We start from the raw sequence: 25081 nt of genomic DNA on the forward strand, positions 1-25081 counted from the left end.
AAGTGTTATTACCATTCTATAAGGCACTGGTGAGATCTCATCTGGAATACCGTGTGCAATTCTGGTCTCCCATGGTTAAGAAAGATGAATTCAAACTGGAGAAGGTATACTAGGATCATCAGAGGAATGGAGAACCTGCCTTACAAGAGGAGACTTAAGCTTGGCTTGTTTAACCTAACCAAACAAAGGCAGACGGGAGATATGATTGCTCTCTATAAATACATCATAGGGATAAACACCAGGGAGAGAGAGGAGTTATTTAAGTTAAAGACCAATGTTGGCACAAGAACAAATGGATATAAACTGGATGTCAATAAGTTTAGGCTTGGAATTAGACAAAGGTTTCTAACCATCAGCAGCACAAAGTTCTGGAACAGCCTTCCAAGGGGAGCAGTGGGGGCAAAAAACCTAACTTGTTTTAAAACAGAGCTTAATAAGTTTATGGAGGGAATGTCAAAATGAGACTGCCTACAAGAGCATATAGCCCATGTGCAACTGCTATTAGCAAATATCTCCAACAGCTGGCAATGGGATACTAGATGAGGAGGGCTTTGAATTACTACAGAAAATTCTTTCCCAGGTTTCTGGCCAGTGGGTCTCCCCCATGTGCTCCGGGTCAAACTAATCACCATATTTGGGGTCGGGAAGGAATCTTTCCCCATGTCAGATTGGCAGAGACCTTGGGGAGTTTTCACCTTCCTCTGTAGCACGGGGTACAGGTCACTTGCCAGTTAGAACTAGAGTAAATGGTGAATTCTCTGTAACTTGAAGTCTTTAAATCATGATTTGAAGACTTCAAAAAAGAAGAACAGGAGGACTTGTGGCACCTTAGAGACTAACAAATTTATTAGAGCATAAGCTTTCGTGGACTACAGCCCACTTCTTCGGATGCATATAGAATGGAACATATATTGAGGAGATATATATACACACATACAGAGAGCATAAACAGGTGGGAGTTGTCTTACCACTCACCTGTTCATGCTCTCTGTATGTGTGTATATATATCTCCTCAATATATGTTCCATTCTATATGCATCCGAAGAAGTGGGCTGTAGTCCACGAAAGCTTATGCTCTAATAAATTTGTTAGTCTCTAAGGTGCCACAAGTCCTCCTGTTCTTCTTTTTGCGGATACAGACTAACACGGCTGCTACTCTGAAACCTTTGAAGACTTCAGTAACTCAGCCAGAGGTTATGAATCTATTACAGGAGTGGGTGAGGTTCTGTGGCCTGTTATGTGCAGGAGGTCAGACTAGATGATCATGATGGTTCCTTCTTCCCTTAAAGTGTATGGCTATGTCTACACTGCAATAAAAGACCCGCGGCACGGCCGCACCTGGCCCAAGTCAGCTGGCTCGGGCTGCAGGGCTATAAAATTGCAGTGTAGATGTTTGGGCTCAGGCTGGAACCAGGCTCTGAGACCCAGTGAGGGTGGAGGGTCTCAGAGCCTGGGCTCCAGCCTGAGCCCAAATGTCTACATAGCTATTTTTAGCCCTACAGCCTGAGCCCGGAGAGCCCAAGTCAGCTGACCTGGGTTCTGAGACTCAGTGCCTTGGGTTTTTCATCGCAGTGTAGACATACCCTATGAGTCTATAAGTATTCCATGGTACATTACTAATGCATATAACATCTTGTCTTTCTTAAATTGTAAACTCTTTGGAACAGAGGAAGTGTCTTGCTCTGTTTGCATAGTGCAGTGTAAACGTCCAGTGCTAGACATATGTATCTGAACAAACATTTACAAGTTTGGTTCTGAGTTGGATCCAAACTGAAAGGGGACAGTTTTCATTATATGGTTTGGATGTGCCCCAAACTGTACAAATTTAATGAGAACAACTTGTAGGAGTTTGTGCTGTCAGACCTGAACCCAAACCCTATGTCTGGTTCAGCTCGACACCATGTAGCCTAAAACTAATATTGATCTAAACAATATCTCCTTGTCAGGGCTGGCTCTGGCTTTTTGGCCGCCCCAAGCAAAAAACAAAAAACGGGGCGGCCAGAAGGGGAAAGCAAAAAAAAAAACACCCTGCATCGCGGCCGGATCACAGGTGTAGGGGGACCGGCTAGCAGTGGGGAGGGGGAGGGAGCGGGTGGGGGAGAGAGAGAGAAGGGGGGCGGCCAGGGCTACAGCGGGGCACCGCCCGCCTGCCAGGAGGGCTCCGCTCCGGATGGCGGGGAGGGAAGGACGAGGACTGCCCTGCTGGGCTTGCTGCAGGGCGCTCCCGTCCTCCGCGCTGCTGCCCCCTACAGGGCGGCCGGAGCGGAACAAAAAAAAAAGTGGCAATGCCGCCCTAGGATTGGGCCGAATGCCGCCTCGTTCAATCTGCCGCCCCAAGCACCAGCTTGCTCGGCTGGTGCCTGGAGCCGGCCCTGCTCCTTGTCCCACCCCTAGTAATAACATTTCAGCTAGTTTTGGACAGGAAATGATTTTCTTGTCCTATGAAAAAATTTTGAGATTTCAAAAATATGTCCTGTACCAAATTGGGAACAAATGTCAAAATCTTAAAAATGTTTGTGAACTAAATTCCTCAAAATCTCCTCTGGTCCTTATTAATCTAAATAAGTTTATACCATCTACAAATTTTGCTACCTCACTACTCACCACCCTTTTAAGATATTTAATACTATTAAACACCACTGGGTCCATTAAGGCAGCATTTCTCAAATGCAGCCACCAGGGGCTTTTTCTTGCAGCCACAGCCCCCCCAGGCAGTGATAAGGGTGGGGGGAGCAGTGGTCCCTCCCTGAGGGCCACCAGCAGGGGTTGGACCCTGCTCCTCTCTGGAGACACAAATGCTGGAGGAGGAGGCAGCTAGTAAGTTTCCCCATTTTCCTGGGGATGTAGGGTTGGGCTCCAGCCCTGGAGTAGCAGGCAGCAGGCTCTGGCCATGCGGCTCCAACCCCCAGCTGCAGGGCTAACCCCCCATTGCCCGTGGCCTCCGCTGCCTCTTCTGGCCTGTCATGCATTCCCCCATCCCCCACTTCCCCCCTACCAACCTCCCCATCCAAGGCTTAATTTGTCTCCAGGATTGCCAGGACTGAGTATGTCTGCTGCTGTGAAAAGTGATATTTTTATGTTTGATAATATCACTTTTCACAACAGCAGACTTACTAGCTAGCTAGTCTTTTTAAGAAAGCAACCAAAAAAAGGAAAAGAAGCAACAACAAAAAAGACAAGAACCTGCAGAGCACCTTATTTGTGTTTCTATTCTGATTAGGTCCTGTAAAGAGGAGAGACAACTGTACATTATTTTTATTATTGAGTCTGCAAAAAGATCCAATAAATTTACAATGATTTGGACATGTGTATGTACATATATATTTGTTTTTCCTAAAGTTATTTAAGTATTTTAGGAAAAATTGTCAGCGCGGCCCCCAACAAGAGTTGGTGGCCGCACTTCAAGGCCACCAAAAAACATGTTGTGAGACCCCCTGCATTAAGGAACCTGGAGGCACCCTGCTGTTAATCTTTAGCCATGATGAAAATTGACCATTTCATCCTACTCTTTGCTTTGTCTGCTAGACAGTTTTTGACCCAAGACAACGCTTTGCCTCTCACTCCGTGAGTCCTTTGTTTAGGACTTGGTTAGTCTCTTGGGATGGACCTTGTTAGAGCTCCAGGCAGTTTCCGGCAGGTGGATCTGCCGGCTGTGCCCATACCCCAAGGCCCTGTCTGCACCGCACCGCTACTGAGTGTCTCGCTGCACTTGTCTGACAGTGTCAGAGGGGAGCCGGGTTAGTCTGGAGCTGTGAAAAGCGACCGAGAGTCCCGTGGCACCTTATAGACTAACAGATGTATTGGAGCACACGCTGGCGTGGGTGAATTCCCACTTCGTCAGACGCATGGTCTGACAGGTTTGCCCTGGTGACCTTCGCTCATCCCTCTTCCCCGTACCCCGGCTGTGCTCACCCGGGGCAGTGCCGGCTTGATAGCCCCGGCGCGCTCCCCTCGGGCTGCGTCTCGGGGTGCCAGCCCCTAGGGTGACCAGATGTCCCGATTTTTGGGTCTTTTTCTTATCTACGCTCCTATTACCCCCCCCCGTCCTGATTTTTCACACTTGCTGTCCGGTCACCCACCAGCCCCCTACATCCGGCGGGCGCGGCACACCCGGCCAGGCCCAGGCCCAGGCCAGCGGGCAAGGCCCTGCCGGCGACTCGCTCCCGCGGCCCCACTAAGCGGGAGAAGCTGCTGGTGTCTGAGGGGAGTCAGCCCAAAATGGCGCCGCCCGAGGCAGTTGGGCTCTCGCGAGAGCTGGGGAGGGGGGGCGCTCTCGCGAGACGCGGTAAGGCGGAAGTGGCGGGGCCTGCCCTGGAGCCGCCGGCCGGGGCCCGGGACCGGCGGGGGAGGTGAGGGTGGCCGCGGGGCCGGTAGCGATTCTCTCGTGTGGGGCGGGACGGCGCTCGGGGTCCCCTCTGCCGCAGCGCGATCTCCCGCCCCTGCCCCGCCGCCCTCGGTGCCCTTCGCTTCCCGCCCCGCTCGCAGCTTCCCCGGTGCCCCGAGGAGCCCCCCCCCGTCCCGCCGGGTCCCCAGGGGCCTTCCCCGGGCCCCCCGCCCCGCTCCGAGGGGCGCGTCTCGGCTTCTCCCCTCAGGTGCGGGCGGAGGCGGCGCGCGGGCGGAGCCCCCCGGCCTCCCCCATGGTGGGCTTCGGGGCCAACCGGAGGGGCGGCCGTCTCCCGTCCTTCGTCTTCGTGGCGCTGCTGGTGCTGATCGCCCTCCTGGCCTTCCACTACTGGAGCGCCGCGTCCCGCCAGGCCCTGCTGCAGGAGGAGCTGGCCGGGCTGCAGGGCCAGGCCAAGCGCGGCGAGGTGGCCCGCGGGCGGCTGGAGAAGAGGAACTCGGACCTCATGGTGCGGGTGGACTCCCAGCAGAAGCAGCTGGAGCAGAAGGAGGCGGACTACAGACACCTGAGCGGCCAGCTGCAAGCCAGGGACAGCCAGGCTACCAAGTGCGAGGACAGCAAGGTCAGGGGGCGCGGGGCCAGACAGCCGGGCGGCTGTTGGGGGGGACAAGTGAGAGGGGGCCTCTGTACTTCCTGCAGTCCTGTTGTCTTAGACCGAATCCTCTCTAGTGCCCCATCTAGAGCCCTAAGAAACCTCCGAGGCAGGGTTTGGGAGTCACTCTGGGTGCCTCTTCTAGGACTAGTGAGTTTGTCAGCCTAACAGTTTGCAACTCCTGAGGGATGATTGAATGGGTGCAAGAAACAAAGGCTTTAGCCAGTGTGGGATATGGGCTATTTGACTATAACCTTGGCAGTGCGTTAATATGCTGCAGGTCAGCTCGTTTTTTCTTGACTTTTTTCTTCCATCGGATCTGTTCTGACTAACGAAAAAGACATCGGAAGCTTTAAAAGCTAGGGAACTACTGTTCTACTCTGGCTTACTGGGTAATGTGTTATGGAAAAAATGACTTCTTTACACAGCACATTGAAAAGCCAAGGTAGTACCTGACTGCCTGTGCACTTTTCTTGACCACTTTAATTTGCAAAACTCTTTGTCTAGAAAAAAGAACAGGAGTACTTGTGGCACCTTAGAGACTAACACATTTATTAGAGCATAAGTTTTTTCATGGGCTACAGCTCACTTCTTTGGATGTAGCCCACGAAAGCTTATGCTCAAATAAATTTGTTTGTCTCTCCACTCTATATGCATCCGAAGAAGTGGGCTGTAGCCCACGAAAGCTAAATGTGTTAGTCTCTAAGGTGCCACAAGGACTCTTGTTCTTTTTGCAGATACAGACTAACACGGCTGCTACTCTGAAACTCTGTAGGAATATTTTAAACTAACTATGCAAAATAGTTTCCATTTGGTTTGTCCTGGGAAAGAGTGCATGAATAGATTTTGTGCTAGTGCTGGTAAATTTTCATGACAACTTTGCCAGGCTGTGTTAAACAAGCAGCTCTTTTTAATAGTAAGAAACTAAAAATGTGGTGGTAATAGTTTGCGATTAGTGATGTGATTGAATTTTGTAAGAAACCCTGTGTATGGTAGTAAGTGCAGTGTTTTTTTTAATGTAGCTGGGGATTGTGTTCTTGTGATCAGTTTGTACTTTTAATTACTATTTTTGTAAGTTAAATTTTTACTGCCTTTTTGGATGCCTTTCTTTGTGATTCACATCACACATTTAATGAATTTTACAACAAAATATGATCAAATAGCATGATATAAAGTGCAATGGTGTAGTTTTGTCAGTGGAATTTGAGTAACCTGCTTAAATAAGAACTGTCAAGGTTGTTGTTTTAAAAAAAACTGTCCTACTTAGACATGGGATAATTGCTGTTTAAATGAAAATTGTATCTTATTCCGATTAGCAGGAAATATGGTGGGAGAGCACCACAAATTTTACTACTTAATTGGCATCACCGCATATTTTGGTCTGTCTATATAGTGAAATCATGATTTGCATTATTTCCCACTGCAGCAATGAATGAGCTATTCAGATCTTGCCATTGAGGAGATTGGAAAAACCTATAATTCAGTGTTTGCTGAGAATTAACTTTTGAGTGCTTAGAAAATACACAGTGTGATTAAGTATGTATTTTTAGAAGTTGATATTCTCTCTGAAAAACAAATAATGATACAGAATAAAAAAAAAATCATACTGCTGCACTTGACTTTGCTGCTGTTTGTGTTTGGTTAATTACTAAAAGTATGTTCTACAGGGATACTAAAATCAATTGAAAATTGTGACCCGTAAGGCAGTTGGAAAACTACGTTGTACAGTACCAGGATAGTTGGGTTTTGGTAGTGATTTGTAAGTTACAGCTGGCTGAAATTTTCCAAACTTTAATTTTTGTTGTTGAGTTTTTATCACAATTTCAGTGAAATCAAGTGGTGGGTATTTGTGTGTGTGTGAACTTTGTCAAATTCATCCTACTTCTTGGACAGCTCTCTCTAAATATTGCTATGCTAACTAAGAGACTGTCTTATATTCTAAAATGCTTGGCTTATTACTTTTTTACTCTTAAACATTTGGCTTTTAAAAGCCATGCAATAACAGCATGTACAGTATTAAGCATATTAAGTTTCTTTTGTACTACTTCAGATCATAACCCTAAGTCTGCTGCTTGAATTTCTATATTCAGATAGAGATACAGCACTGCAACTGATTTACACAGAATCTGTGGTAGAGTAAAGAACTCTTCATTAGTACATTTTTATAACTGGGAATTATAAAACTATTGGGAGCACTCCATGCTAAACTGGTAGTGATTGGGTTAAATGATATGACTTGCTTGTAACAGAACTGGTTTTAAACTCTGGGTTTTTTTTGTTTTGTTTTTGTGGGTTTTTTTGGAAGTGTCTTCTGCAGGGAGGTCTAAAGCTATTTTCCCACTTGAAAAGGCTTATGAACACTTCATTGTGGTTGAGGTGGTTTTTTTTTTTTTTTTTTTTTCTTCCCACCTGTACTTAATTAAAGAGAGGAATTTTAACAATTGAAAGTTTATGGCTATTTAGCTGTATTATTACTTTTAAGATCGCAGCTCTATAGAGGAAGGTATTCTATAAAATGCCTATTTTTCATAACACTTCCATTTATTCCAAACAACATAGAATCTAACTCACCAAGTTTTAGTGGATCCTTTTAATTCTGCATCCTGTACATTTCTTCAAACAAAATGGGGAGAGGGGAGTATGCCACTGGCTGAGCCTACCAGCTTTGACATAGTGCATATAATGAGAGATTCAAGCTTATGAGTCTCATTATTTTGCTTGTGATTAGAATGCCAGTCGGCTCTTGTTGAAAGGAGCACATTAAAGCATTTTTGTTTGGAATTTTTACTGTGCATCACCCAAATCCAGAAGCCTTAGGGCCTCGATATTATCAGTAAGCACACAAAGTAGTGCTTTTAAGCACCTTCCCAAGGTCTCATTTTAAGTTAAAATTATAGATAAAAAGGACATTAAGATTGTTTAGTCCTCCAGTGTTAACATATCAATATAGTTTTATTGAGAAACATTTTGTTACTTCCTAAAATCAATGTTTGTTGCCTCTATTTAAAGCCTTAATAGAAAAAGTTGATGGCAAAGAATGAGGTCCTGTACAGAACCCTCTTCTTCACTTCAGAGGTGTTTTATGGACAGCTGTCATTAAAATCTGTCTCAGATAACAGTAGCATGGCAGAAACATAGAACTCAGAAATCAAATACTGCAAAACCATGCTGTTAGATCCAGAGGAATAGCATGAACTGTAAAGGCTGCAGGATAGTATAAAGTTTGACCCTTTTAAAACAAATGTTTGTGGATGATTTGTAAATGTGGCATGAGAGCTATGCAACACTATATGAGAGCTTCCACTGCCAATAAACCCACACTATGGACAGTTCTCAAGGTATAATGTTTAAATATTTACCAAAGTGTCTGATGTGGCAAGCCCAATGGAGAAGAAAACTGCATTGCATGTTTCTGAGAGACAGGTGAATCTGATGGGTGTTTTCCAGCACGGCTTAAAACTCTCCAGTAGGCACTGATTTGGAAATAGTGTTGGTTAACACAATATTAGTGCCAAAATCTGCACTGGGAAAACAACAGAAGGCATTTATAGCCACATTTTTAAGGTCCACAACTATGAAAAGCAAGTGAATTTTGGAATATTGCAGTAGGATAATTGCTCACACCCCTCCCCCCCCCCCCAAGAATATTTAAGGGCTATAGCAAGGATATACATCATCAATGGACATGTATTTCCAAACTGCTTGAGACATGGCAAGACAAAGGGGTTTGCAACTTTCTTTTTCTTAGCCTGTTCTCTTCTGTGTAAGAAGAACTATTGTAGTTCTTCACACAGTAACAGAAGTGCAGCCCTACGTGTAAATTATTCCAGAAAGCCCCAGGGCTTTGCCTTTGTTGCTTTCATTTATTAACTTTAAGTAGCAAAGACAACAGACCTATCCAGAATTTTGTGCCCCTCCACAACTGTTTTTCTGAAAAGTCCCATTTCTTGCTTGTGTGAACAGAGTTTGTTTCAGAACGGCGCAAATAGCACTAGTCGGCATAAGGCATGCAGATGAGAGAACTGTACTCCCTTTGTAAGTGTAGGCGAAACAGTCCATGAACGGGAGAGAAGCAGTTTCTCCTCACACTATGGACATTTGCCTTTAGTAAGCTCTCTTGGCTATGGGCTATTTCATTATTTTAAAAAAACAATTGTTTTGTGGGCTTCAATGATGAAGGAAAGGGATGGTGGGAATATTTATACCTGTCTCAAATTATTTTCCAACATGAGGAAAGAGTCTCCTCTCAACTTGTCTATAACTCAAGTATTTTACAGAAGGGTAGAACAAGGTGGGTCAGCAGAAGGAAAGATCAGCAGCAGTAAGGCTTCCCATATAAGGGACTTCCATGAAGATTTTTTTTTTTAAAGGGAATGAATAATCCTATTAAAATTGCAGGGCAAGGAAATCTTAGTGCATCTTAAGACCTGAGAGCAGATGTAGCTTTTTTTTAAAAGAGGTATTCCATATGTCTGATTCAGAGATGTTAAAACCTCAGAAAGTAGGGGGGGATTGAAATATCTAATGTCCCTTTTTTCCCAAAGCAAAGGGGTGTGTCCATATTGTACAATTTTAAAAGTAACTATAAATAAATTGTGGCTACTTTAAAAAGCGAAGATAATTGAATTCTAATGTTTAGTTAAATTTAACAGTCCAGAAGCCATACTGGGGAATATGTACGAGCCCAACAGAGACAAGTTTCTTTCAAAAACTAACTGTGCAGAGGTCGGTTTTTGACACAATTCCTTGGCTCTGCATGGGGTTTCATTGATTCGAGACATTGTTCCCTCACTTCTAACACTTTGCTTTGGTTGGTTCGTTGTATGAAAAAAATAAAGAAATATAAGGTATTTTGGCATGATAATAGCTTTATATTCTTTACACTTACCTTTGCATTTGTTCTCATTGGTTGTAATTGCTAGTGCTTTTACATAATAAAAATATCTAATAAAAAAAGCCTTCATAGAAGTCTGGCTCCATCAGAGCTGAGGTAGATCTCTTAGACATGTTTTCATTTTAAAATTATTGTTTAAAGCAAATATTCTTAGCTGTCTTGCCATTACGTCTGTCTTTAGTACAACTGAAACATTTTAAAATGATTTTTCACTATTAATACTGTTTACTTTGCAGTACTTAGGCTTGGACAGTGAAATTGTGACTAGTATGTTCAGTTTGTTTTCATGTAGTACCACAAATGCAACCTTAATATTACAAATAATAGGTTTAGACATAAATATATCTACTTTGGCTTCGTTAGTTTCCAGAAAATATTTCTATTAAAGGTAGGTTTAGCTAAACCTGTCTAAGCAAAACGTAGGGACTGGTATGATTGATTTTACTTGCAGCACCTTCTGTGATTCTGAAAGCAGTTCACACAAGTTTATAAAATTACACTTTTACTTAATTGTGAGATCGAAATGTGTCCAAATACTCTTGGCTTATTCAGGTGTAAATATATATTTACATCTTTTAGAATAAATAAACTTCTTTGTTTGCAGATCAAACTACAGAACAACATATCATATCAAATGGCAGACATACATCGTTTAAAAGGTAAGGAACTTTCTACTTGCACATTGTGTGAGAATAGCATACGAACACTAAAATTTTCAGAATTCCCTAGGAATTGTGGAGTGCATGCTGAAAGAAAAATCTAGAGTATGTCTGATGCTGGAGTATTAACAAGTGACAACTTGCGTCCTTCAACTACGGAAGTTTTACAAAACATTGTAATTCATTATCTGGTTTAGTTAATAAGGGCAGGATGGATTTCCATATCAGCCTTTTCATGTTATGCAGTGGAGGGAGAGGATACATTCTAGCAAAAACTTTTCCAAAATACCCAAAATCATTTTCAAAGTGAAGTGTAATGTAATATTCTAGGTACCAGTAATATCAACACTGGTTGTCCATTTGTAAGGTAACTCCCTTCTCTTCATGTGTCAGTATAATAATGCCTGCATCTGTAATTTTCACTCCATGCATCTGAAGAAGTGAGTTTTTTACCCATGAAAGCGCTTATGCCCAAATAAATCTTTTAAGACTTTAAGGTGCCACCGGCCTCCTTGTTGTTTAAATTAGTATTAAGTAATTTGTCTATTGAGGTAAAAATTACGACTGAAGGAATGAGGGGGAGAGAGATTCTGACTCCTGCATAACATAGAAAATTATAGAAATGGAAAAGGACCAGAAAATTCATCTAGGACAGTGGTCACCAACCGGTCGATCCTAAAGTATTTCCCAGTCTATCGCAATCTCAGGTGGCAGAGCAGGGCTGCTCTATGGCAGGCTCCCTGCCTGCCCTAGCCCCACGCCGCTCCTGGAAGCGGCCAGCGCGAGTGGGGGGACAGGGGTCTCCCTCTGCACGCTGCCCCTCTCTGCAAGCACTGCCCTCGCAGCTCCCATTGGCCGGGAACGGGGAGCTGTGGGGGTGGTGCTTGCAGAGAGGGGCAGTGCGCGGAGCCACGTAGGCCACAGGGGCACGTGGGGCTGGGGTAGGCAGGGAGCCTGCCTTGGTGGCAGCCACGCTACACCACCAACTGGGACCCGCCAGTGTTAAGTGCTGCCCATCGGGAGGCTGCACCCCAGCCCTGACCCTCCTTCCAGAGCCAGCATCCCATACCCCCTCCTGCACCCTAACCCCCAGTCCTGATGCCCCTCCCAGAGCCAGCACCCTGTACCCCCTCCTGCACCCCAATACTCTGCCCTAGCCCAGAGCCCCCCCCACACCTGAACTCCCTCCAGAGCTTGCACCCCTCACCCCCTGCCCCAGGCTCAGCCCAGAGTCCCCTCCCACACTGCGGACCCCTCGGCCCCAGCCCAGAGCTTGCACCCCCCCTACCCCAGCCCAGTGAAAGTGAGTGAGGGTGGGGGAGAGCGAGCAACTGGGAGGGGAGGGGGAAGGATGGAGTGGGCGGGGCTTTGGGGGGGCGGGGTAGATCTTGGGTTGCCCTTAAATTCAAAAAGTGATCTTGGGCATAAAAAGGTTGGAGACCTCTGATCTAGGGTGTGTCTTCCTTCTCCTGGGGTGTATTGGGAAGATTGCAGATGTGTGCCCTGCATGTTGTAATGTTTAGGGCCCTGCCAGTTTCATGGCCATGGAAAATGTGTCACTGACCATGAAATAAGCCTTTCCCTGTGAAATCTGATCTCCCCCTTGCTGCTTGGGGCTCCTACTTGCAAGTCCCAGCTGGGTTGGGGAGGGAGAGGACTTATTCTTCTCCTTCACAGTCACTCTTGCTCTCAGGGGGAGATCAGACCAACCTCGGAGTGCCTCCCCCTGCTGCAGGAAGCTCCAGCCCCAGAAGTTTCTGCAGCTGGAGGAGATTTGTGGAGGTGGGTCCAATATCCCCCTGCTCTTGGAAGTGCCCCAGCCAGGGAGTCTCAGCTGGGAAGAAACAGGCCTTGTCCTTCCCTTGCATGGCAGCTGTGGGGGAGGGTGAGAGGGGAGATCAGACCCACTTCCAGGTAATTTTTTTGGTTGGGACCCTCATGGTTACAATACATTGGAATTTCAGATGTTAACAGCAGAAATCGTGAAATTGACCAATTTTAAAACTGTCTGGCTGTGAAAGTGATGTACATGGACCGTGAATTTGGTAGGGCCCTAGTAATGTTAACTCCTAACTTGCTTAGTATCTTTAAAGCAATTAAGAGTAATTAATATAAATAAATAGGCATTTTAAATCTCACATTTACACCCGAAGCAGCAGGGAGGAGAAGCTTCTAAAGTAACTGTTTTGAAAACTAAAGTCTATGTTAAAGGTTAATGTAGATAGATGTAAAAGTATAACATGTATCCTTTCAAAACAAATTTCTTGGAGTAGAAGCACAGAATGTCTGCTGTATGCTAAGGCTGATGTGTGTATGCATAAAGTGTAAATTGCTGACCCGAGAGAGAGAGAGGTTTCCATTTATACTGCTATATTTTTCAAAATAAGGCGGTATATTAGGAGATTAATATTAAATTATTTCTGACAAGTAGATGCATCATATAGCCCTTTAGAATGAAGAGAGTTAAATTTTTACCATATATTCTTATCCTGAAAGGTCACAAGTAGTATTCTTGGCTTCAAAATAAATGTGTATGAATTGATTTCTAGTTTACATGAAGAACTTATTTGGCATGTTGTGTGGCTATACAATTTTTTTTTTAAAGATTCCGTGGGGGCGGGGAATCAATGAATACAGTAGAGACCAGAAAGATTTGAAAATGTGCATTTTTCATATAAGAACATCAATGGTAAAAGGGATTAAAGGGGAGGTGTTTTTCTACTCACTTTGATTTGTGCAATTTGGCCTAGAACAACTAGCAGAATTACGCCAAGAGTTCATTCGTCAGGAGGACCAGCTTCATGAGTACAAGAAGAACAATACTCGCCTTGTGAGGAGGCTGGAGTATGAGAGGTATGATGCTTTTGAGTGTTTGTAATAACCACAGATTTGTGTACAGTTCCCATCAATGTGAACTCCACAAGCTAGTCAAATAGATCTTTAATCCTCAAATAGACCTTAATCAATAGATAGATGACAAATCAAAAAAGCTGTCAGGATTTCTAATGTAAATCTTTATTTTCTGGTGTTTGTGTTTTGTTGGGAGTGGGAAAGTCTCTAGAGAAATGTGACTTCCCAGAATTGTGCTTTTTATTCAGTTTGACTTAAATCATATATTGTCTCAAGTATGAGTTGAGACAATAGAAGAACTATATTTAATCAAACTGGGTTATTGAAGTGTTTATGGTATGTTTATCAAGGTCTTCATGACAAATTTATTTGATTGGAATTGAGGTAATAATACTGTGTTTAGGCTGAAATTAACTTGAAATGTCTGCTATAGATTTGGAAGAAAAATCAATGTTTAGGAAGCAATTCTTTCCCCCACATATTGTAGGGAAGGGTGAGACACAGTAATATTGAGAAAAGGCTTAAAACTTCTGAAAGGACAATTTATAATGTGTTTGGTTAAAAGTGTGTGTATTGGGAAGCTTTCAGGACAAAATACATAGAGTAGAAAATTAAAGCTTCTACCTCTTCACATTTTATCCCCAAACTCCCTAATTTGTGAACCATCCTTGGTTCACTTCTACGCCTAAAAACTGTTTTTAAAAATAGGTTTACGGGTCTGTTACTTTCGTATTTGTTCATGTGCTCCACCTTTCCTTCTTGAAGCTGCTGTGATAATATCATGCTCTTTTGTCATCAGTATTAGTTGGCTGTGGCTAGCACATAAGATACTACCTTCCTCTCTGTCAACTCAAGCCTTACAAGAGATAAAACACAGAGAGTAGATGGAGGCAGACATAACCACCCTGGGTTTAGCTCCTGAAAGCCTAATGGGATAAGCAAAGCAACTTTCTCATTTTGAGAAGATAGCCCTTTACTTGTTTATGTGCCCATAAATAAACATTGGATGGAATGGAACACATTAAAACTAACATAGCATAACTGTTTATTCAGCCAATATACCTGCACAGGAAGGAATGAACTGCGTTGTATCCTGGTTCCTTTTAACTTGAACAAACTTCTAATAATTAGAGAAACCCTAATATGTCCTTGCGGACTGCAGTTTAACAGTAATTTGCTGATATTTTAACCGAATTAATGGTCTTTTCATCTAGGGCATTCTTAAACATACTGTTAAATTCCTACAAGTTGTAAAATTATCTGTTTCCGTGATCAGTTCTGAAACTTATCCAAAAATATTTAAATACCTTAATTACACATTTCAGATGCAAAATCCATTTTGAGTAAATAAACACAGTTATAATAAATGTTATTTCTCTGAAGATAAGAATTAGTGATTTCAGAAGAATAGAGAATTCATGTGGGTGAGATTGTGGAAAGCTACTTTGTTTAAATGAAAGGGTTTCTGAAGCTGTATTCAAAATCAGTTTACTGACCACTGGCTTTTCTATTATAAACTAATCTGAAACTCTTGCACAGATTCTCTTCTCAATATAGAATTAGTAATATTTTATATGTATAAAAAACATTAAGGTTCAAATTCAAGCTCTCAGAACTTAAGAGAGGCCATAATTAAGGTTGCCTGTGCAAGTGTAATTTGGTCTCCTTGTGCGTGTGTATTATGATTGTCTTTAATTATGATCACATTTCTTTTGCATAGTACCTTAAGTCTGGCATTTCCTAACTTGAGTGCTTTACTCTGCACCCTTAATATTTTTACTATAGTTTTGTGTGGTTTTTTTTCCCGTAGGTTTTTTTTTAATCTGACAAAACATACCATCCTATTGCATTATATTGACACCCACATAATTCATCAGAATTGTTGGAATCTTTAGATCCACTGAACAGACCTTGTTACTAGCGCCAACAGAGTATCTGGTAGTAGTAGTTTGCCATCCTTTCTGAGGATGGGCACTAAAGAGGATGAGAAACTTTACTCACGAGTTTCACAGATATTTGCTGATGGCAGAGGAATGGTGAGACTAAGGAATTTTGGGTTATTTTCCAGGCCTGTAAGGGAGTGTGCTCTACTGGTCACAGACCTTCTGCTCACCCCACCTCTGAAACCTTGGTATTTTTGGTGCTATCCCAGTTTCTAATCCTCAAGCTTCTTGTGCCAGTCGCTTTTCTTTTTCTCCCAGGCAATTATGGGAGACTTGGTATAATCCAAATCAAATGTGTAACTGTTAATGTGCTTCCTATTAAGTTTGCAGTGTGGACAACAAATCAAAGACATGAGAATGCAACATGAAGAAAATATAAAGAACTTAATGGACCAAGTTGCACAAGAACAAAAGGTAAATAGTGGCTAAAAATAATACTGTTGTCGAAATAGTGAATTTTTTGTTTCAATATAAGGATAGCATCATCTTGAGCAATAAAATCGGAACTAGTTTGGATGTCTGGGACACTGGCTTGGGTTCACCAAAATGTTACCGTGTAATTATTTTGTTTTAGTTCTAGACCGGAAACACATTTAAGGTCTGCCTTGTAAATCAGCAGCTCTAGAAACAGTTGCTGTAGCCCATCGTGGAGCTGGATGCTAGATTTTGCCAATGAGATTATGCAGTGTAACTACCTGATAGTCCAAGGCCTATGTATGGTAACTTCCTACTAGCGGCAGAGGGGTAGAAAACCTATTAATAATGATGGAACTAATTTTTTCTAAAGTTTACTGTACAATATAGTACAAGCAAAATACACGTATTATGGTGGAGTAATGGTTTCCTTGGCATTCCTTTGGAATGACTGTGAGATCTGCTTCACAAATGCTAGAAGTAGTTCCGCCATTCCAAATTCATGCCAATGAAAGCTTTGTACAACCACACAATCTTCCATTTTCTCTCTAGATATAAATGTAGTGGCATACTTTCAGCCAGGCAGCAGCCTAGCAACCCTATTTGTGGGTGAAGTTCATGTCTGTAAAATGAACTTCAGGTACAAATCTGAGTAATTGAACCTTATTTAATATGCACCTTTGTTCAGATAGAGGTATACCCACTCAGTAATTGTACCCTTATTCTATTCTGGGGATATAAATTGTTCCTGCAAAAGGGAATTACTGAATTGAGCTCCATATGAACCAGTTACGATCTGTTCTGCTGTAAATGGGAGTCATTGCTTTGGCACAAGGCACTCAGGAATCCTTACCCTTGTGATGCACCTGTTGGGGGAAGAGAAACATGGTCGAGGTGGGCCCTTTACAAGCTGTAAGCCTAGATTCACTCAGGGACCTTTGTGTTTGAAGTCTGATTTTGTTATCTTTCTGAAGGCTCTTTTCCCTCTTGCCCTGAGACACGTTTTTTGATTTTTGCAATGTTCTTGAATTGGCATTTCTTTCTGATAGTCAGCTCCTGCACAACTGCAGGAATTGACTTATGTTTGGAGCACAGTTGCCAACTTTCACGTGGTAAATAAGCACCCTCGACTTTCACAATAAGCCAAAAATCAAGCTAATCCCATTTGAAAACAAGGCCGAAACAAGCCAGTCCCAACACTCTGTGACTAGATCCCCTCCGGTGTGCAGTCTAGGACTGTGGTGGGCCCACTGTGCACTCTGCTTGCCGGGAGCCAATCAAAAAAAAAAAACAAAAAAAACCCAACAAGCTACAAGCCAAAAACTAGCCAACAAGCAACTCACAAGCCAATTAAGGCAAAAACAAGCCCAATTTCTGCATTTTTATTTGCGGGTTTGCCATGTCTGGTTTGGAGGGCACGGGCAGCATGTATATGTGGCAGGCAATGGCAGATGTTGGCCTATAAGGGGTCTGGTTCATGCTCTGCCGTATTATCTACTGCTCTCAAGGTTCAAAACCTTTAAGAGCTTGGAGCTAACCATTCTCCTCCTAAGAGCCAAGACCTAGGAGTGAGAACTCTGCAAGGTATGTTCAGAGAAGCAGAATTGCAAGGTGAGTGAGTGATTTCTCCCCTCCCCTCCAAGGGTCGTCTTCATTAATGTTTAATCTGTTTTAAAAACAGGATACACAGAGAATCCAGCCAAGACAAGACATTGAACGGGGTTTGAATGATGATCAAACAATATCTAAGACCGTTCAAGTGACAGATGAGAAAAATGTAGTAAAGAATGAAGAACCCTCAAGCAATCACATCCCTAATGGCAAAGGTATTTCCTTTTTGCATCACAGGATAAATATGCATTAATTGTATTCTATCCCTCCCCGTCAAACAGAACAATTGTTTTTGAGCTAGGACAGTGAGCAGTCTGCCTCAGTTCAGTTGTGATTGGCTAGATAGTCTGATTACAAAAACTACGGGTATGCTGCCCTTGTCCTTCTCAGCACAGAGGGAAAAGACTGAGTTTGGAGTTCGATCTGCCCTTTCATTGGTCCCTCCAGAACGGAGCTGAAGTCCACTAGCAGGGCAGTGTGCGGAATCTTGTGCTGGCATTGCTGGCATTCTGGCTTGTCTGTGGATAAGTGACTCAATTCCAGGGCTGTTAGCCCAGCAACTTTCACCAATGCTAAATTCACTATTAAAGTCAAAAGAACAACACAGAAGAACTTAATGTTTTTATTTTGACAGAGAAAATCAAATCAGGAGGTGATGCAGGCATGCCTGGAATAGAAGAGAATGACCCTGCTAAAGCTGAAGATACTCCTGCTGGTTGGAAAAATCATGTTCTAATGTTCTAGGATATTGCTATTTGATATAATTCTGATTTAAATCTGTGAAGTGTTAGACAGCCAATTAGTCAGTGAACATTTAAATCCAGATGATTTCAAACCCATATATGTTAGGAGTTGTGTGTCAATACAGACTTTTTCGGTCAAAAAACGTTCAGATTTTTGGTAGAAGGTAAAAATGTCAAGTGCTTAAGTCAATGGGAATTAAGTTGCTTTGTCATTCAAGCTTTTTTTTTTTTTTTTTGAAAACTTTACCCAGAAGTTTTAATTTCTCAGTTGTAGCACTGGGATTTTAAAATAAAATTTGGTATAAATAGAACTTTGTTAAAGTAAAGCCTAGAATATAGTGGTGGTTCTGTTGGACAAAACTCTTATTGTGAATCCATTTATTTTCTTTAGCTTTAAAGAAGCCTCTTATTTCAACTTCTCAAAGTGAAGGTCATCAACCCAATATGAATCTTCCTACTGTACAGCCCCGTTTGCCAAATATGGTTCCAGGTATGAACTCTTAACAGGCGACATTTCAAAATCTCATAAGATCTTGTTCAATAGCTAATTTCTGCTACCAAATCATTTAAGGTTAGCTGCAAGCATCCACTGACTCTGACCTTTTAAAACCACAAGAAACAGTAAATTATGATTTTAAGCCTAACCAGTTAGATTTAGTTCTATTAATGTCAGGCAAAGAGCAAGGGTAAAGAAGATGATGATGATGTGGGTTTGATTTTTTTTTTTTTTTTTTTTTGTTAAAGTCCTGGGGAAAGGTTGGATTCTGTCTACACTATAGTTGAAAATGCATCTTCAAATGCTATCCTTGTTAGGAAGGTGAAACATACTTTGCATTTGTGTAAATTGACCAAACAGCTTTAGGATATTTATAAGTTGTGCCAGTAGAATTACCAATGGTCAAACAAAAAATGTCCCTTAATGGTTCATTGCAAATTCTTAAAGAAATTAAACTTTAAGATACTAAAACTAGTGGATTTTTGTGTTCAGAGTTTGCATGGGTATACGCTTAAAAATGTTTTAAATTTCCAAATAGAGACATTTCTTAAAGATATACTTTCTACATCTATTTCTATAATTGTACATAGCCTCTGTGGAACAAAGTCAGAGCCATTTCGTTTTGGGTAAAATTAGTTTTCCTTGTCTCTAAGAAAAGCAGTAGGGACTCTGTGAAATCTTGGCCCCACTGCATTCAATAAGAGTTTTGCCATTGAAATCAATGGGGCAAGGATTTCACAGGATTTCTCTGTACTCCTTATTCATGTGTATCTGCCACCCTATTTGCAGTGGCTTTGCATTTAAATTAAGGCTGTCAAATGGTTAAAAAAATATAGCAATCGCAAGATTAAAAAAAGTCTCAATCCGTTTTAATTGCATTGTTAAACAATAATAGAATGCCAATTTACATGTAATTATAAATATTTATGGATGTTTTTTCTACATTTTCAAATATTGATTTGTTACAATACAAAATGTACAGTGCTCACTTTATTTTTGATTACAAATATTTGCAATATAAAAGACAAAAAAATGAATATTTTTCAATTCACCTCAGATAAGTCTACTCAGTCCTACTTCTTGTTCAGCCAATCACTAAGACAAACAAGTTTCTTTACATTTACAGGAGATAATGCTGCCCGCTTCTTATTTACAATGTCACCTGAAAGGGAGAGAGGGCATTGGCATGGCACTGTTGTAGCCATGCCATCTACCTGTCAGATATGCTAAACATTCATATTTTGACTTGTAGACTCTATAAAGTTTTACATTGTTTTGTTTTTGAGAGCAGTTATGTAAAATTAATACAAATAATTCTACATTTGTAAGTTGCACTTTCACAATAGATTGCACGACAGCACTTGTATGAACTGAATTGAAAAATACTGTTTCTTTTTACAGTGCAAATATTTGTAATCAAAAATAATATAAAGTGAGCACTGTACACTCTGTATTCTGTGTTGTAATTGAAATCAATATATTTGAAAATGTAGAAAAACTCCCAAAAATATTTATAACCACTTTAAATTGGTATTCTGTTGTTTAACAGCGCAATTAAAACTGCGATTAATCAGTTATTTTTTAATCTAGTTAATTTGTTTTGCGTTAATTGCTTGACTTAACTGCAATTAATTGCCAGCCCTAATTTAAATTACTTTTGAAATCCTAAATACTGTACAGAAGGTATTGATTAAAAATCTGGGACAGAATGCATGTGGGGCGGAAGCTTAGCACAATCCTATGCTTATGGGGTCAGAAACTTCCCTACATATTGAAAAGTATCTGAGTGAAGCGGTCAGTGCCTTGCCGTCTTCATTAATAGAAGTGTGGACTACACTAAATTATCTTCAGAGGAAGCTTTGTAAGCTCCCTTTTACATGGTACAGAAGGAAAACTAAAAGGGCAAAATAACATCTTTTTTCATGCTGTAGATTTAAATGCTGACAATGAAGGAAATGTTAATCTTGTGAAGCAGATCCCTCCAAATCCTCCTCAGCTCTTGATTCCTGAACAAAACTTGGAAAGTAAAGAACACAAAATTGAAACTGAACTTGGAAAACAAGCTCCAAAGGAAAGAGTTGGTGACTTCCAGAAGATGAAGCAAAGTAAGTTAGTCAATACCATTGTATTTGTACTTCAATCTCTTGGGATGCGTGCATGTCTTTTTGTGTCATATCTGTTGCAATAACACCCATTACCAACAAAGTGACCAATTGTGTGGGTGGCCTTATAGAAATTAAACATGCAGAAAATTTAAATATGTGGGAAATATTACTACAGAAAGTACATTCCTTAATTTTCTTAAGACAATAGCATGTCACTGTTCAGAGAAATTAGTTTTAATTATTCAACTATCTTTATGGGTATTAAAAATGTAGCAATTTATAACACTTTACATTTTAAATAAGAATTAAGTATGAAGACATTCAATCAAAATATTAAAATCAGTTTGTATGTTGCAGGTAGACAGCTGCTTGTATCTATCCAATATGACTTAACTCAGTTTTGACCCTTTTTTCTTAGTGACCATGCCTTGCATGCTCTTATAAAAGAAATAGTTTGGTACTATAATGGGGGAGGAAATTGACTTGGTTTGGTTGCTTTTTTGCATATTGTTCAGAAGCTTGTTCTGTTCCAAACATATCTCCCAGAAGAACCCTTATGTTGCCTTCTGTCTGTGTTGGAGAATTATTTTTCTTCTGACAGAAGCAAGTTGCACTTAATGTGCAGAATGAGTTGTAGTCCTGCCAAGGATGGATTAGTGGGCAGAGTGTAGGTGAAACAAAGGTGCATCACCAATACAATTTCACATGGCTCTGTAATTTATCATGTGGACTGCATGTTGTGTGTTACACATATAGTATGTTTTGTTATTTTTCATCTTAAAATTGTATTTAATTTTGTCTTGTTTTCCTAGGAAGTCTCTTCCTGTAAAACTGTTTATATTTAATAGTTTTAAAAGCTCAAGATTGCACTGGCATGAGTACTTACGTTGATTTATATATTTCATCCATTTTCTTGCATCAAAACAAAGGTGTTCAAACTTTTCAGATGAAAAGTTCCCTGTGAAGTGTGGTTCTATGGACCGGGATAGGCTTTGTACTTCCTCTTACAATCCCAGATTTGTGCTCTTAAAAAACAAACAAACAAACAAAAACCCTCTTCTGGTTGGTTGTTTTTTTTTTTCTCCAATTGAAAAGCATTTTATGAACATCTCTGTAAAAATAAGTGACTTATGGAAACTTAACTTTTGTTCAGTATTGACTTTTTAAAAGCACGTTCTCCAAATGGTGTGCATGTTGTTCATGGAAGAAACAAAAGACTAGTTTTGGTGATTGAACATTCTTAAATCTGCTTTAGAACAGTGAAAACTAACTTGTCTATAGTAAGTCTGAAGCAGGTGGGCTGCTTTTAGGCAGGAAGATATAACGATATAATTTTTTATTTTATTTTTAAGCAAAGCAGAATCCATTAAATGAAATGAACTGACTTTGATTCAGAGTAATTATTTTGCATACCTAACAAAATGTGAACTGAACAAACTTTCTCCAACAGTGCTTTGTAGTCTATTATTCTAGTAGGAAGAAATATCTAAAGATATTGAAATATTTAGTTAATGGAATTCTCGTGTTGACACTCTGGTTTCCCTTGCCTTTTGGAAGGGGACACTGTTGCTCTAGAAGTGCACAAAGAATAGCTACTTTTCCTAAAGCAGCCTATTCTTTCTTTCTTTGACTGATTTGTCCACATGTATTCCAGTTTTTGTGACGCGCAAGCAGTGAACTCACTGAAAAATGACTATATGATAACTCTGCCAAAGAAGGTACCAGACCTGGAGCTCTCTACCAAGGATTAGTGCTGGGTAAAGGTACGAACTGAACTCCAGTAGCTAGTCTACACGTCTGAGATTGGAACACCGTAGTGAAACTGCAGAAGCTGCTTGAGCTCTGGGAGAGTAGGTTCTGATCTGTGTAGGTGGGTCCCAATATTCTACCTTATAACCTGTTCTAATGCAGTCCAGAACCCATTGAGATAATCTTTGGATAGAAATGTGCTGTCCTTTCACTCTGTCAAATGCCAGAAACACTCTAGGTGAATTCCTGAATGTTCTTGTTCAATCCAAACAGTTGGAGAAAGTCCTGACTACATCTTAAAGTATGGAATCTAGCTTCCATCCTTGACTGGTATGAGGCTTGGGGAAGAAAACTAGCAGGTGGATCACTTATTTAGGTGAAAGTTGAGGACTACTTTAGGTGAGGACAGGAAAATAGATCCTGTGGTTCTATGTGGTTGTTGTCCGCGCTGTCAAACCTACCGATGAGAGTAGAGGAAGGGTCAGAAGTTCGTCTCCTCTGTGACCTCTGCCTCTTCCTTGGAGGCTCTGATATCTGTTGGCCTGTATATCTGTTCCTCCTGGAGGTGGGGCTGTATGGCCCCAAAGAGCACAAGGTGGCTCACAAGTCTTTTAGCATATGTAAGGCCTCATTGGTATGGGTACCGAGAAGGTCATGATCCACCCTTCAAGGACCCTCAGTGGTCATTTGGGCCTCCTTCAGAATACTGGACAACTGCAATCAAGATGCTTTGCATGTAGTAGTTGGGGTTGCTATGGTGCTTATTGACATTTGAGACATCGAAGGATGCTTGTAAGGAGGTGCAAGTTACCATTTGCTCCTCCATGATGAATCTTAAGTTCTTTCCTATTTTCCTGAGAGAGTGTCTCAATAAAATGATGTTCTGGCCCAATTCAGGAAGTTGTATCTAGCCAGAAGCATTTGGCAGTTTAATTGATAGGTGCGTCTGTAAATTGACTGAGGAATGGGCTTTACAGCCAGAGAGGTATTACTTTGGGTGGTCTCTGTTTAGACCTCTTTGGGACAGCTGCAACCACCAAGGATCCAGGTATGGGGTGATTACAGAAATACTAATACCCTCCAACGGGACTTGGTAGTGTCTGTCTTCTGTGACGTGGGTGTCACTGATGCTCCGGTCTGCCATAAATCCCTTGTTTGTTCCAAGAAATCTTCTTTGATATTTTGGCATTGCCAGTCTTCTGGAAATAGAATACAGGATGTCAAGAAGTATGTGCACCTTCTCTTGCGCTATTTCTACTGGAATTTCCAAGATATCAGCCATTCATTGGAGGCGCTCCTGGAAGATCCAGTAATCACCTTACTGGCTTGGAACAGTTGGAGTGACAGCCTCATTAGGTGATACTTTATTGCCACTGGGATTGGCTGGACATCTGTCTCTTGAAGAAATTTTTGGTATAAATCCTGGGTCCAGATGTTGAGAAGTATGGTGGACCGGTTGCCCTTCTTGATGTGGTCTAAGCTGTGAAGGAGGACCTGGCTTTGGAGGCAGAAACAGTTGATGCTGTTGCATCTCCCAGTGGCCCCAGAATGGCTGTGATTGTATCTGATTGGGACGTGGTGTTGTAGGCGAGAGAGGATTCCCCAAGAGGGCCCAGGGATGAGTTCCCTCCTTCCCCATCACCTCCTGTTGTCCCGTGGAATTTTGTCCATGTCAGAATGGCTTGGCTCAAAATGAGGAGAGTATGTTAAGTACACCTCTACCCTGGTATAAAGTGGTAAAGCAGCAGTGGTAAAGCAGCACTCGGCGGGGGGGGGGCTGCGCACTCTGGCGGATCAAAGCAAGTTCGATATAACGCGGTTTCGCCTATCACGCAGTAAGATTTTTTGGCTCCCGAGGACAGCGTTATATCGAGGTAGAGGTGTGTGTGTGTGTGGGTGACATCTCTCTACTTTACTTGGCTGAGGTGGAGGAGGGAAGAGTATATCTCCTCCATAAGTGGAACCATTCTTTCAGGCATTGTAGATGGTTCCTAACTATCTTGTGCACAGACTGACCCAGATGCCCCCGGAGCGAGGAGTTTATTAGTGGCTAGCAATGGCAATTTTGGGAGGCTGGTTATTGTTAAGTCTCCTGGTACCAAAATGATCTGCTCTGGATGTGCATCTCGCACATTAGCAGGTAACATGGTAACAGATGTTTCAGTGCCATTGCTTTGGTACTAGTCATGGCATGCACCAGCTCATGAAACAGTGCAGAGGCCATCTGGAAACCTGCTGGTGTTGAGGTGTCAGAGGCACAACGGGTCTCAAACGGTCTCCTACTCTCCTGGGTGCTGGTGAGGGAGCTCTGTCTCTCTCATCACTTTGAGAGCGCTGTTTTCCTCCCTCTCGCCTCAGAACTCTGCATCCAGGAGAGTTTGGAGGATGCTGTGATGGATGTATGGGACTAGCTTGTCGAGGACTGGACCCAGGGCTTACAGGAGCACTAACTGATACGGTCAACTCTGGCTTGGAAGATACCCTGAGGGACCTTTCTATGAGGAAAAGGTTTAGGTGGGATTCCGTGTGTGTGTGTGAGTGAAAAAGCCTGACGTTGAGCATTGGAGCAATACGTGTGCTTCAGTGAGGCAGAAGAAGCACCTCAGGTGTCCATTATTAATAT

At 41.9% G+C, this 25081-nt stretch overlaps 1 protein-coding gene across 4 annotated transcripts in view; it reads left to right on the forward strand.

Annotated features, from left to right (window-relative positions):
• The first annotated feature begins 4496 nt into the window (after positions 1 to 4496).
• The window catches only part of GOLM2 (golgi membrane protein 2), a 32229-nt gene continuing 11644 nt past the window's right edge, over positions 4497 to 25081 (forward strand). For 2 of the 4 annotated variants that reach the window (XM_005300673.5, XM_005300675.5), the window contains exons 1-8: positions 4497 to 4964; positions 10493 to 10547; positions 13298 to 13400; positions 15664 to 15754; positions 17436 to 17580; positions 18000 to 18080; positions 18500 to 18598; positions 20536 to 20709. In XM_005300673.5, coding sequence (XP_005300730.2) covers positions 4638 to 4964; positions 10493 to 10547; positions 13298 to 13400; positions 15664 to 15754; positions 17436 to 17580; positions 18000 to 18080; positions 18500 to 18598; positions 20536 to 20709 — 1075 coding nt within the window. In that variant the 5' untranslated portion in view covers positions 4497 to 4637. The remainder of the gene's footprint in view (positions 4965 to 10492; positions 10548 to 13297; positions 13401 to 15663; positions 15755 to 17435; positions 17581 to 17999; positions 18081 to 18499; positions 18599 to 20535; positions 20710 to 25081) is intronic. The other 2 variants (XM_005300674.5, XM_065559099.1) reach the window with 1 other exon arrangement.

The sequence above is a fragment of the Chrysemys picta genome, chromosome 10, assembly GCF_011386835.1.
Source record: "Chrysemys picta bellii isolate R12L10 chromosome 10, ASM1138683v2, whole genome shotgun sequence".
Lineage (NCBI taxonomy): Eukaryota > Metazoa > Chordata > Testudines > Emydidae > Chrysemys > Chrysemys picta.